The following is a 13298-nucleotide window of genomic DNA, read 5'->3' on the forward strand; positions in this document are numbered from 1 at the left end:
CAGTGTGAAAACAACAACCTTTCTAGTTGTTAGTTCCAGACTGACAACAGATTTCTAAAACAATATTAACATTGTGATAGGTGGTAAACTTTGTATCTTTGGTTCTGTCGCAACTTGTTACAGCCACTGCTCCCGTCAGAGGAAATGTTGGACACGAAGACTTCACTGAGGGAAGTAGAGCCCAGCGGCCAAGGAGCCCATGACGCAAGAGCTGAGAAACGTTTCAGCTCAGCTGTGTGATGCAACTTTCCGAGGTTTTGTGTCTATGGGCGCACAGAGCTAAGAGATCATATATAGCTTAAAATATATGTGTATTGTCTATCTAAACCAGACTTGTAATTCAATGTAGTGGCAGTAAACTGGACGCCTATTAGGATGCAATGTCTTATGAGTAGATACTTTATTCTTTTTTTTTTTTAAGACCATTTACTTCTATTTCTATTAAATAGACTGAGTCCAGTAGTTGAAATAAAAGTTGTTCTTTTAGTGAAGATAAATAAAAGCAGGCAGTGGACTTTTATGATGAAATGAAATGTGTAGCAAAAGCATTAAACAGGTGCTGATATACATGGGCTATGTATTTTTAAAAAATTCTGACATACATTACCAGCAGTGATACATACAGTACTTCCTTCCACAAAAGTATGCACAATCCTGTTTCTGTAGATTTCTGGTCGAAGAGTTTGATCATTAAGTCCGTACGTTTTCACTCGGACAGTCTCATCCTTAAGCCTGTCAATAATTTACATGCTCTAACATTTGGAACCCACCTGCCTTCACCTTGATTAAAAAAATTGCCTTATTAACTAACTTTCTGGGTGACTCAATGAAATTCCAATGATCTTATGCAATACACTAGTTCACATCCTTAAAACCTTTCATTGAAAAAGAGAAATAATTGTGTGTGCATATTTCGGATAATTAAGGATAATTTCTGTCACTTTTGGGGAATGTTAAAAAGTCTCTTTTGGGCCTACAGTATACCCTGTGAAATGTGGCTGTACTGTGATGAAGGAGTGTGGAGGTGAAACCTTTTAATGGTCTTAATATAAACTGAACATGCCCCCTGGTGGGAGAAGTTTGAAAGCTTCCTCCAAGGCCACCAAAGCTTCCTTCACAGCAATTTAAGTATCAAATCAGGTTGTGTTCATGTTTGTATACTTTCTTTTACTCTAGTTGTGTTTTTAAATTGAACCTATTTCACCAGGATTCTTCTTAAAATATAAACAGACTACTGCAAGTTTGTCTTTTCCACTACAAATATGAATGGCAGAAAATTAAATTAGGAGGGTTCTACACATTTTTTGGGTGTTTTTAGTGAAGCCTGATATCCTGGATATGAATTCTGAATGTCTATAGTATTGGAAGAAACAATACTAATAATTTTAATTGTTGGCCAGACAATAATCTCATGACAGATTCTCTGCCAGCGTTTGTATTGTTGAATAATAACCACTAGATGGAGTGAAAAGCAACCAAATAAATTACTACCACTTTCCTTCACAATGTTGACTATCTCCTGCCGTTAAGGCTGGTGGCCCCAAGCATAACTTTAATTCAATTTTGGAGTTATTATTTAATATTAATATTTGTAATATTGATATTTTATTAATTTTTGATAGCCAATAACTGAGAACTACTGACGCACAACAACAGCGTCCTTAAAGATGAACTCAAACATACATCACTAATTTGTGAGTAAAAGATGATAAATGACATGGTCAGCAAATCTAAGACATTAAAAAAACTAGAATCTGTCATTTCTGAAGATATAGCAGAGAGCTGAGCTGTACAGGCTGAAGCTCCACTTCTCATCTGACAGCTTGGAAGAAACAAATCGTAACAAATCATGTGGTAAAACTGAAGAATCACACTCTCTGGGATGTACCCATCCTGAATGGTCTATCTGTCTGTTTCTGCTTTAATCTTAATTAACACAGATCAGCTTTGCCGCAATCACTGATTAATTAATACAAATTCTACAATAATTTATTGTTAATTGTTTGGTCATAACTTGAAATGTAAAATGTAAAATATATCATAAAATAGAACACATCTGATAAAGTCTTAATTGAGCTGAACATTTTTTATTTTGAATGGTTTCTATGTTGAAGCAACTAGGAGATACAAATAAGGAATTTTTGAACCTGAGAAGCACAAATAGCGGGAATGCGTTTTCAGCAATCATGAAATTTATGTACACACTGTATCTTTGTCTATTTTTCGCACATTTCAACATTGAACATGTGCAAATGTAAATATACGAGTATGACTTAGCATTAGTGGGCTATGTTTTGTGCGAAGAAATGAAAATGACATTTTACAGTTACAATAAGTACTTTATTGGTTCAACAGTGCTGCCAGCGCCTGACAGATAAATATACAGTTTTGAGTTTGTCTATTTACAGCTTGCTGAGAGACAATAAAAACTGTCCCCTGTAGACATACATAGTGTTCTTTAGTGTATAACATACTTTGGGCTGGTTTCCTTGTCCAAGCATATATGGTCCCCATTGAAAGATGTAGTGAGTTAGGATGTTTCTGTGTCTGTGAAAGGAGCCCTATTAAGTCTTGGTTTGTTAACATGTAATGTGTTGTTACATGTGCAAAGCATCAGATGGTGCAGCAGTAGGATATGCAATGTGTATTCTGTGTGTGTGTGTGCGTGCGAGTGTGTGTGTGTGCCTGCGCAAATACAAGATCTGGAATGCAAACAATTCCTGTACAATCCATTTAAACTATCAATATAAGAAGAAAAAGTGACATCTGATATTGACTGTGTTCAGTAGTTTCAGTTTCACACTAAGCAAAACTGACTTTATCGTGTAAATGCTGATATTTGATCAAATTAGCCTCTTTATGCTTGATTTGCATTGCAGAATGTTTTTGCTGGCATTTGCAAAACAGTGTAATTTTGTAGATGCTAGTTCCATTTATCACCTTCATATTTATCATTTTCATTAGATCTTTCTGTATATTCTTCGCTTACAGTATAGCTGTGCACACATACAGGCATGCTCACACATATCAACTCGTTTCATTCACTCACAAGCCACAAACAATAGATCTATAAACACGCGCATGTAACCACACGTTCATATGTTTTGAATCATACCATAGCAAAACACATTCGACAACTTCACATCTTATACTCACATCCAGGTTGTGAGTTTCTTCATTTAGCCATGTTTGTAAATGTGTTTACTCTTCAAATTTTCCCCAAATCCTAAATCGCTCCATCTGGAGCTCTGCAATGTTAAGAGACAAATCTTTCAAAATTCCAAATCCAATCCTTGTCTGTTATCTATTTATACACTATTTATAATAAAGACATGATTTTGTGTTTCGTGTTTGACTTTATTTTTTCAACTTCTGTTCCTCTAACCATGCTGATCTGCATAGGTAGCTTAAACAGGCAAAGTTGACGCTGATGACATCAACTATCCTTGTTTGTCCTTCAGGTTAGTAATGGCTCTAGTTATCCTCACATGCTGGAAGTCAGCATTTTCTGTACTTAATATATTATATTCCTGAAAAACTTGTTCAAAGCTCTCCTTCAACAGCACCAACATTTTGTAACATCATACATCCCTTTTACCACGATCCATTTCTGTCCTGTGTTTCAAGTGTGGGTCTCTTCGACCCCCTTTGTCCCCACTGTTCACTTTAGGAGTGATATGTCGTCAGCAAAGTCCCCGTGTGGATGGAGGCAGCGGGCAAAGCGCCACTGGCAAACCATGAGACACAGGGGCAGCATGAAGAGAGCGCAGATTCCCGCCATGATGTAGGCGATGGTCATAAGAGTGGACTCATCTGTCTGAGGGATGTTGTATCCGCAGTCCTCTAGGTCGATGCCATGGAACGGGCCCTCCACGGAGGCTGTGCGAAACTCATCATGCACTAGGAAGGGGAGAATGGGATTGTAGGTATTTTAGAAACACAAAGTTTAGGAAAACAGATGATATTACTGCACATGTTTTAAGGTTGTAAGTTAGATACCCTAAAGACTTATCCTGCATTTTCTACTTAAATTTTCTAGCCTTATAGTTAGTCCCTCCATCCCAATTCTTCTTTATTTCAATGTTCATTACTCTTTTTGATACCGTATAAATTTTACTCATTCTATGTTCCTCATCCCCACTTTCCTCCTGATTCCTGCTTACTGTCCTCCTCACCATGGCAGGTGCTGACAGCAAAGCCGATTCGTTTCTTCTCACGGTCAAAGACCACGTAGAAGCCTTCCATGATGACGGCCCCCATCACTGTGCCAGTGCTAGACTGGGATACGGCAAACTTATAGCAGTCCTCCTGGGCTGAAGCCCCATCCTCTACTGGTCGCAGATATTGCTGCACAGAAGCAGAAAGAGAGAAAGATCAAAGTGGGAGTGTTAATGATAGGAAACATGAACACGTGCCCTCAAAGTGCTCTGCTTATCTTAATGTAGTACCTAGAATACCTGCACAGATTTCACTCTGAGTGAACTGTGTGTATTATGCTAAATTGTGAACAGGACTTTATAAATGCCTTTAAGATGGTATGTGGATTTAGTGAAGACTTTTAAAGGGCACACTGTAAGTTATACAATTTTTTGTACATTTCTTAAACTGTGCTACATATTTTACTGAGAGTTTCTGGTTTCAAGTTCATGATATTACCAAACGCTCCCTGGGGAATAAGGTGCAGAGGAAGGTGGTGATAAAGAAAGAAACTGGCCACAAGGCACATATTAGGATATTAACTTCCTCGTCTGGAAATTTTGTTTCTCTGGGCTCATTTTTGTGTTCATTATCAGCTGATTTGAGCTTATCATTGACACATCTGAACCACCAATATATGCAAGTTAAAGCAGTCCAGTAAAATCTGTTTAGAGATTATTTATAAATTGTCATCGCTACATAATTTGTCCACCAGGGAGCGCTGACATGTCTATTTTTCAACTGGAAAATGTCCCACTCAGCCTTTTCTTTTTGACCAAATTTAAGGGATCCTTATGTATTTAGTCATTTATGACAAATATATCAACTCAACCTCATAAATCCAGTGTCAGTCAGTCTTCAGGTTTTTCTGTGACTACAGTATGTGGACTCTGTACACAGTGAATGTCCTGATTTACTGTCAGTATGTACCTGCTCTAGAAATGAGAGAACACACAAAAAACTAAATCTTTCCTCAAGCCATCAGCATCAAGGTCACAAGCCTCCCACTAAGGCTTATGTCAGTAGCTTTGAATAAAAAAAATGTTCAATGTCTTTTCAGAATTTTGTGAAAAGCTTTAGAGAATATACTCCAAGGTAATTCTCTTTCATCCTGGTACCTAACCTTTCACCTATTATTGAGAACTATATAAAAGAGTGTGTCTGAAAGATAGGGCCACTATCTGTAGGAGTGCACAGAGAAAAGAAGACTCTGCATTATAGGACATTCATGAAATCATCTCCGACTTCAGAATTCCAGATGAAATACTTGACATACCTTGTTTAACTTTGTCTCACAATGATGACAAAATCATTTCACTAAATATCATAACTTCTCGCAGGCCAAGAAGAAGACATCTATCTCCAAACAGTGTTTAACACTGTCACCACAGTTCTTTTAGCCCTGGACAAAAAGTAGATAAAATCTTTCATGAATCCAGGTGAAGTAAAGGTGGCATTATGCTTCATATGCTCCCATGGAACAAAGGCTATCACAAAGTCGATCACAGGCATGAAAACATTTGTGAACTCCTGTTTTATGCCTCTACATTTACATCCAGCACGACATACTGTTTATTACCTGCGGTAGGATGGAGATTCTGAAGGACTGGTTGCGGTTTTCACTCATCAGGTAGAGGGAGATGACTGGGAAAATGTGCCAGGGTGTAGTGCCAGCCTGCCAACATACCAGTTGCTCCCCGAGCCAGAACCCAGAGGGAAACTGTTCAGTCTGAAAAACAGGGTCAGGAGGACATTCGTTCTTTCCTTTCCCATACTTGCTCACTTGATCAGGGGGGTTACGTGGGGTGGGGTGACTCTTATTTAATAAGAGTGGGAAAACAACTGATTCAAATAGGTACTGCTGACTGTATCCTCTATATCCACTTTATAAATGTAAGGACACATGTAGCTGTGTGTATGTATAGTTAAGACAGTGCAGAGTTGTTGGGGATGAGGGTAGGATTTACAAGCTTTGGCTTCAGTCTACACTTTTCGGTCACAACACTTGTGCTTTATGGTTAAGGATATATTATGTTTACAGTAGATGTACATCAGTACTGTGTTTTTCTTTCTTTCGTGTTTTCTTTCTTTTGTTATTTTGTATTATATTTTGATAGACTCAAATCAAAATCATGATTTCTATCTTATTTGATTCTGAATCGATTCACAGATTCCAAAACTGATGTTAACTTTCTGTTGAAAGAAAGAAAAAGGTATTTATGGTATAGCAGGAACTGACCGAAGAGGCTGCTTCAATAGCCTTGACTGTGGCCTGGAAGACTTTCCTTGGCAGCCGAAGGTTGGTGGTACCACTGTCCACAATACTCTTATCATAGTTGTACTGTGAAAGAAAGAGTCACACATAGCAAATCTCTTAAATAACTTGCAGTATCAATGACCATGAATCATTCTTGTCAGTCAGACCTCACCTCTTTACAGTCCATGTTGAGGTCCTGTCCATTGACCTCAATGCGTACGATGATGACCTCATAGTACCATTCCCTGCGGATGGGAGTGTACCACAGCTCTCCTACGTACAATGATGAGTCCACTCCTCCAATGATCTAAGAGCACGGGGGAAAAAAGAATCCAACACTGGCTTCAAATATGATACTGGATTGTGTGTGTGTGTGCGTGTGTGTGTGTGTGTGTGTGTGTGTGTGTGTGTGACTCACCATGCTGCCGCCGACAGTAGCACTGCCCAGGGAGTAGTTTTGGGTGAAGCCGGCTCCACACAGCTGGAGAGAGAAGAGGTTGGGGACAGGAGTCTGACGAACCAGAGAGTCGAAGAAAGGCTCCAATGTCTCGTCAGGCTGGGGAGAGAGAGAGATAGAGAGAGAGAGAGAGAGAGAGTGAGGGAAAGAGAGGGAAAGATAGGATTTCTTTACTTCTGAATGGCCAAAAGAAAGTTGAAGCTTGAAAAAGCTTGAAAGTTCTAAAAGATTAATCAAACCTCACCCTCCTCTAAAATATCTTTTTATTTCATAAGCAAACCTGTTGTGAAAGCAGCTTTCATCCTGTCTTTCTTTTCCCATCTTTCTTTCCCTCTGTTTACAAAGGCATTACTGCTTTCCCCAGAAGCAAATACTGTAGTAAATCACTATCACAATTTCAACAAAAATAAAAAGATTTTAGTTACGTATTGAAATATTTGCCAATTACTTTTCTTATCAAACCCTCCAGATGTCACACGGTGTCATCATAGTATAGTAGCATCATCATAATAGTACCATCCTCTTACACCAGATTAGCAATTCAGAAAGAGAGGAAAGGGGGTAAAGGTTTATCTGGGAGTAGAGTATTCTCAGTAGCCTTTTCACCAGCTTGGTGCTTACATCTACCCTATTTTGCTTTCTTGATCATGCACAGGAGACATAATTAACAGGATCTCTGAAAGTATGCTTAAAAAATACTGTTACGGAGGCTTGATAAGGAAAATTATTTTCAACAAACATTAATCCTCCCATATTTATTTTCTACAAGTATCTGACAGTTTACTGGAGCAATCTTTCCCTTTTGGACAAAAGCTAAACAATGGTCTAAAATGTGATATTTACTTCTATGTCTCGTTTCCCCTCACTCCCACGTTGTTCTTTAGATATTCTCAGATTTTATATATTTCACATCATATTAACATAAGTACTTCAAATAAGTGTTGTTCAGTGTTGGACTAATTTTACTTTTAGGCCTTTATAAGATGAAATGTAATGTGAAATCTATAGCAATTCTATCAGTTTATAGATGAGATTAAAACAGAGAAGAGCATGATCCCTGGGCACTGACATCTAATGACTGTATAATGTGTAAACCTCCCTGTGCAGCGAGAAACTAAGATCATTTATTGGCAAATCTTTTCAGATTTTGAAGGGTCAAGGAATGCGCCGCTCTCACCCGGGCTATATCAGCGTAGGCCAGTCCCAGGATTCCCTCCCAGTTGGATCCATTGATGAAGAAGCGATCTGACTGGGTGATTGCAGCAATGTTGGCGCACAGAGTGGCGTTGGGGCCATGTGGGACAGAGACCAGGTCTGTGCCCAGCTCCCCTTCCCAGCGACCCTGGGTGTAAGGAACGTACACGCTCCTACCGAGGTCACGGTATGAGCTGGAGCTGTGAATGGATGGTGAGACATCAGAGAATTTTTTTAAAAATAGATTCATCTATTTTTTTATAACCAAACGTGACTGTATATTTTCACACCACTCTACTCACAGTGAACGGTGGTAGTATCTGCGCAGGAAGGGATGAGCAGCTGCCCCAACAGCGAAGTTACTGCTCCCTGTATCCACCAGGATGTTCAACTAATGAGACAGAGAGAGAATGGAGGGAGGGAGGGAGGGAGAGAGAGAGAGAGAGAGAGAGAGCAATTTATCAAATGCTGTGTACTTTCAGAAATCAATAGGTTTGTAAAACTGACGCTTAGGTTACATTGTGAAATTGATTATGTTCAATCTCTGAAGGGCAAGTTAAATCTGTACCTCTGCTGCCTTGGAGACAGACATGTCCATTTGTAAAACAATTTTCTGTGAAGGAGTGTTTGATGTCTATATTGATAGCTTTACTTTTTTGTACGTACAGGCTATTTTTTTTTTTTTTATTACAGCAAGTAGTTTTTTTTCCCATCTCTCAAGTCATTCTCTGTATCTAGTTCTCTTTCCTTGTCGTGTCCTGTGCTGTTTCCTGTTGCTCTAAATGTCCTTCAGTGTCCCCTCTCTGTCTCCTCTCTTACCCTCCACTCCTCTCAGGTTGCCCATTCAACTCCCCCTGTCTCCCATCTCCTCCTCTTCTGTCTGCATCTCTATGTGAATATCATATTTTGCACATTCAGCCAAAAACAGTAAGTGAATGTGTGAATGGAGCACAGCGGCAGACAGCAACAAAGACAGGAATTTACATACTTACACTTTATGCACATAGAACTGTATGCCATTTATCACTAGTACCATTTATAATATTTCTTGTTTTACTTTTGTTTTAAATACACACTGTGCATTTTCATGTTAGCACAACTCTGCATGTGGTTCTGGTTAACAGTGTACTAAGGCTGTGGTTGTAGTTTCAATTATGTTTAAAGATCGACCACAGTTCAACGGAAGATCAACACATTGGCAGAGAAAATGGACAGACACAGGACAGACAGATAAGACAGACTGGCAGAAACACCCAAACAGATGAAGAGACAGGCAGCCATAGAGCCACAGCAAGCTGTTCAATAATGGATTGGCTCTTTAAATATCCACTAAAGTGCTACTGTCTCAGGGGCTGGACCTGAAATCCCAGAATAACAAATACATACTCCAGTCTATCTCACTTTCCCCCCATGCACACATGCCTGCAGATACTGTCCCTACAAACAGCACTACTGTCAGTAATAATGCTGAACACATGCTGTGATTTCCTCTCAATTTTGCTGACTGCACATGATAAATCTTTTTTTTTCAGGCAGACACACACACACACACACACACACACACACACACACACACACACACACACACACACACTGAGTCACCTGCCCCTGGACAAAGTACTGCACATGACCACACGCACAAACACATAAGGCTGCATCCTGACACACTGAGACCTCATCTTTCCCCCCTCTCCCGCTCTCTCTCTGTCTTCCTGTCCTCCATGGCAGAGTGCCTGTCTGCAATTTGCCCTTCCCCCTATACCATCTACTAGACATCATCAAGTGGTTACCAGAATATAACATAAGTGAAGGTTACTGTAAATGACTTGAGGCTATTTCCACAACTTTGCATCTACCAAGCATCTCCGGTTAAATGCAAGGCATTGTATCATTATTTTCTTCATTTAAGTTCTTGAAACCCCATCATTTGCTTCTTACTGAGACACCCAATCACACAGTTCTTTGACGTAATGCCATTCTCAGTCTATTTCATGAACAGAGTGATACATTTATTTATTTATACAAAGCTTTATCTAATGGGGTGTATTGGCTTTTAAAGCCTTAAACACATTTAGATAATTTGAAATGGCCTATTAGTTTGTTGTTAGAGATATGGTTATCCTGGCTGGCAATTTTAGGGAATGAGATTGTCACTGGCCCCTGACCAGCACTTTTGTGCTTGGTTAATATACACAAGTCTGGGATCTTCTGTAGATTAATCACGTTTCCCTGAAGTCCCTGAAGATCAATGTGCTTGGTGTTACGGGGCAATTGTTTGCTTATGTTTCCAGGCCACTGTCAATTGGGTTCATATTATGACTACTTTGCTATAATTAATAAAATCCTGGATGTACTTTGATGTAAGTTCCAAATAGGTAGTAAAATAAAATAATGTGATGTAGCCACCTGATTCTTAAAATTAAATCAACTTTTTGATTGTCTTATGATATGCACATCCATTACAAAGAAGAAGCCCTGAGAATCACACAGGTTTAAACAAGACTCTCTTAGTATCCCGAATTGAAACATTAGGGCAGACGGACAGTAGATTCAAAGGTCCAGCTGTCAACGTGGTTATGATCATGCATAATGAGCATGGAAACAGAAAGTGATGTAAAAATTTACATATGTCTGTTTGGGATCTGTCTATATTTCTCAAAGAACGTCTAAAAAACATCACTTTAACATCAGCATGAACATTTTGGTATCATATTAAGTGAAACGTAAAATTTGAAAGGATACGCAGGCCTCCAGGAGGGTGAATGACACTCACTTTAGCCACCAAAACAGTGTGTTGACTGTCTTTGCTGATTGGTCTCAACTGACTTGTAGTCACTGTGGCACCCCAACCAGGAAGATCTCTCCCTCTCTCTTTCTGTCTCTCTCCTTGATAAAGGAAGCATCAGTGTCTCTCTCAGTGGCAGAGTGACACCTCCACTCAGCACCTCAGAGCCCTCCATTACATTCATCATCTCTCTACAGTCTTTCCTTTGGTTTCCTGAAAGCTCCTACTCTCACTTCCACACCCTCCCTCTGTCATAAACACTTTAAAAAATCTCTTCCTCTCTCAAACTCCCTGTCTCCCACACTTTGTTCTCTCTCACACTTCCTTTTGCTTGTTTTAATCCACTCCAGGTCCCTCTCCCTTCCATCTCCCCTGCCATTCATCTATTTCTCTGTTTCAGTCCATCTGTCACCTTTGTCCTTTCCTTCTTCTCCTCTTCTACCACCTCATCACTTCCTCTCTCTCTATCCGTCGTCCTCTCTGTGCCAGCCTGTACACCACAGCTGCACCCAGCTGGCACTCCTCACTCCACAGAATTAATGGTTCCATTATCTGCCTGTGTCATTCAGTCCTTTCTCTCACTTTCTCTCACACACACACACACACAGGCCATCTGTCAGTGCACGATCATCAACGGTATTAGACAACCCGACAGTATATTTTAAGTACTTTCCGCCACCTTTAATTTGATATTCCCTGTTTAACTATAGAAATCTTAAATTAGAAACGTTAAAGTAAGATGTTATTACATTATTAAAAGACACATACTGCAAGTGTGTTAGCAAAATGTATTTTAAGTTTAAAGCGATGTCACCTCCCATTGAGTTATTTAGTGTCTTATATACTACAATTACCTACATTGCTGTAGGCCCTTAAGAGTGTATCTGTGGTGCTTGAAGATGAGTTAAATGTACCTGTTATTGTTTTCATAGTGTTACAACCTGTTGTGTAGCTGGTTGAAACATGAGACAAACAAAAAACACACATGCACAGATTTACTGCTGAAACGTGGAAGTGATAGTCCCATAAAGGTATGTATGTATGCTGTATGTCTTTAGAAGTATTGCTCTGGGAATATTGTTTTATTTATGCTTTCATATCAATAAATAACACTGGATTGAAGAAAGGAGAGAGACAGGGAGTGAGGGACCCAAGATGAAAATTGCCTTTTCCAAAAAGAGAGAGAGACTCTGTACAGTGTAATAAGGAATAACAACCTACTGACCATCTTTAAAGACGGATTGTTTTATTTATTTATTTTTTATTGCACATTTTGTCACGTCAGCTCTGTAGTACAGGCCCTCATAACATTTGCACACAGTCTGCTCTGACAGCACATCACGCCATGTACATGAAACCTTTACCTTCTGCGGAGGAGAGCCCACGGCCATCTCCACGTAGTATCCCTGTCCGGACTTCCCACGCAGGTTATCAATCATGTCCACGAAGCTGATACCGCCCGCTGCCGCTCCTCTCCGCCTGCGGGCTGGAGACCTCCCGGTGCCGCCCCGCACGGCGGCAGCTGCGGCCGCCGCAGGTGGTACCGCCGGTGACCGCTCGGCGCCCTGCCGCAGTGGCACACGGATGGCTACCGGCAGGCCTGAGGCGTCCGGCGCGGATTGACCGCTGCTGAGCCAACACAAAGTCGTCCATATAAACAGACCCGTCAGCCAGCGAGGCTGTAACGTCGACGCCTCCATGTTGAAACACGGTAAAGCTGTATTTATTTGGTTATCGGTTCCGGCTTTCACGGCGCTCCGTTCAGCTTGACATCCAGCCCGCAGCGGCAGAGCAGAGGAGATCAGGTGGCAGTGATGCTAAGACGACGGCTAAAAACATGTTAGCAGTTGAGCCGCAGATATGGAGAGGGACGGGGGTCACGGTGTTCTTACTCCGGTTGTCTTGACGTGAACTTGTTGAGAGGAAAATACGACAAAGTAACATGTAAAATACAAAATAACATACACTGGCAACCCGAGCCGCTAAGCCTGGCAACCCTCCGGTGTCACTGGTAATTTGCGGAGACACGTAAATTACAGGCTCTCCCTCCGCGTATAATCAAACCGCAGGCCCCTGTCGTTTTCTCCACATATCCTCACGTCAAACGAACGAAACCATCGCCGGAAGGCAGGCTGGCCGGCGGGCTACCATAATCCGCATCCTTCCCCCCTTTCCCGACCCGTTCATTCTCTTCTCAGCCTCCGGTCTTTTCACCTCCTCCTCCCCCTCCGTCCACCCCGCTGCATCCCTCAGAGCTGCGAGCATCACCACCGTCAAGTGAAAACCACAGCACTTCCTCTGTTTTCAAAATAAGACAGTATTAAGTATCTCACTAAAAAAAATACCATAGCAATCCATTTTTGCTTTTGTGGGCTTATTGTTCCTTAATGAAATCCATACCCTTCATA

At 40.6% G+C, this 13298-nt stretch overlaps 1 protein-coding gene across 1 annotated transcript; it reads right to left on the bottom strand.

Moving 5' to 3' along the window:
* Positions 1 to 2318: 2318 nt before the first annotated feature.
* Positions 2319 to 13126, bottom strand: bace1 (beta-secretase 1). Its single transcript, XM_071471836.1, has 9 exons — positions 12255 to 13126; positions 8408 to 8496; positions 8089 to 8305; positions 6873 to 7010; positions 6627 to 6761; positions 6437 to 6538; positions 5777 to 5926; positions 4176 to 4347; positions 2319 to 3900 (listed from the first exon to the last, which is right to left on the bottom strand). Exons 1-9 carry the CDS (start codon positions 12588 to 12590, stop codon positions 3662 to 3664), a joined length of 1578 nt encoding a protein of 525 aa, XP_071327937.1. The 5' UTR covers positions 12591 to 13126; the 3' UTR covers positions 2319 to 3661.
* Between the last annotated feature and the right edge of the window lie 172 nt (positions 13127 to 13298).

The sequence above is a fragment of the Trachinotus anak genome, unplaced genomic scaffold (genome assembly GCF_046630095.1).
Source record: "Trachinotus anak isolate AG129_WGS33_773 ecotype Australia unplaced genomic scaffold, CSIRO_AGI_Tana_v1 ptg000034l, whole genome shotgun sequence".
In the NCBI taxonomy this organism is placed as follows: domain Eukaryota; kingdom Metazoa; phylum Chordata; class Actinopteri; order Carangiformes; family Carangidae; genus Trachinotus; species Trachinotus anak.

What these genes read in the sequence shown, in the direction of transcription:
- bace1 (XM_071471836.1), bottom strand. Translation starts at nt 12,590, where the DNA reads ATGGAGGCGTCGACGTTACAGCCTCGCTGGCTGACGGGTCTGTTTATA. An exon ending in TGGGCTCTCCTCCGCAGAAG is followed by an intron (nt 8,497 to 12,254) that starts GTAAAGGTTTCA and finishes CTGTCTCATTAG; the next exon opens with TTGAACATCCTGGTGGATAC. An exon ending in CCTACGCTGATATAGCCCGG is followed by an intron (nt 7,011 to 8,088) that starts GTGAGAGCGGCG and finishes CTCTCTCCCCAG; the next exon opens with CCTGACGAGACATTGGAGCC.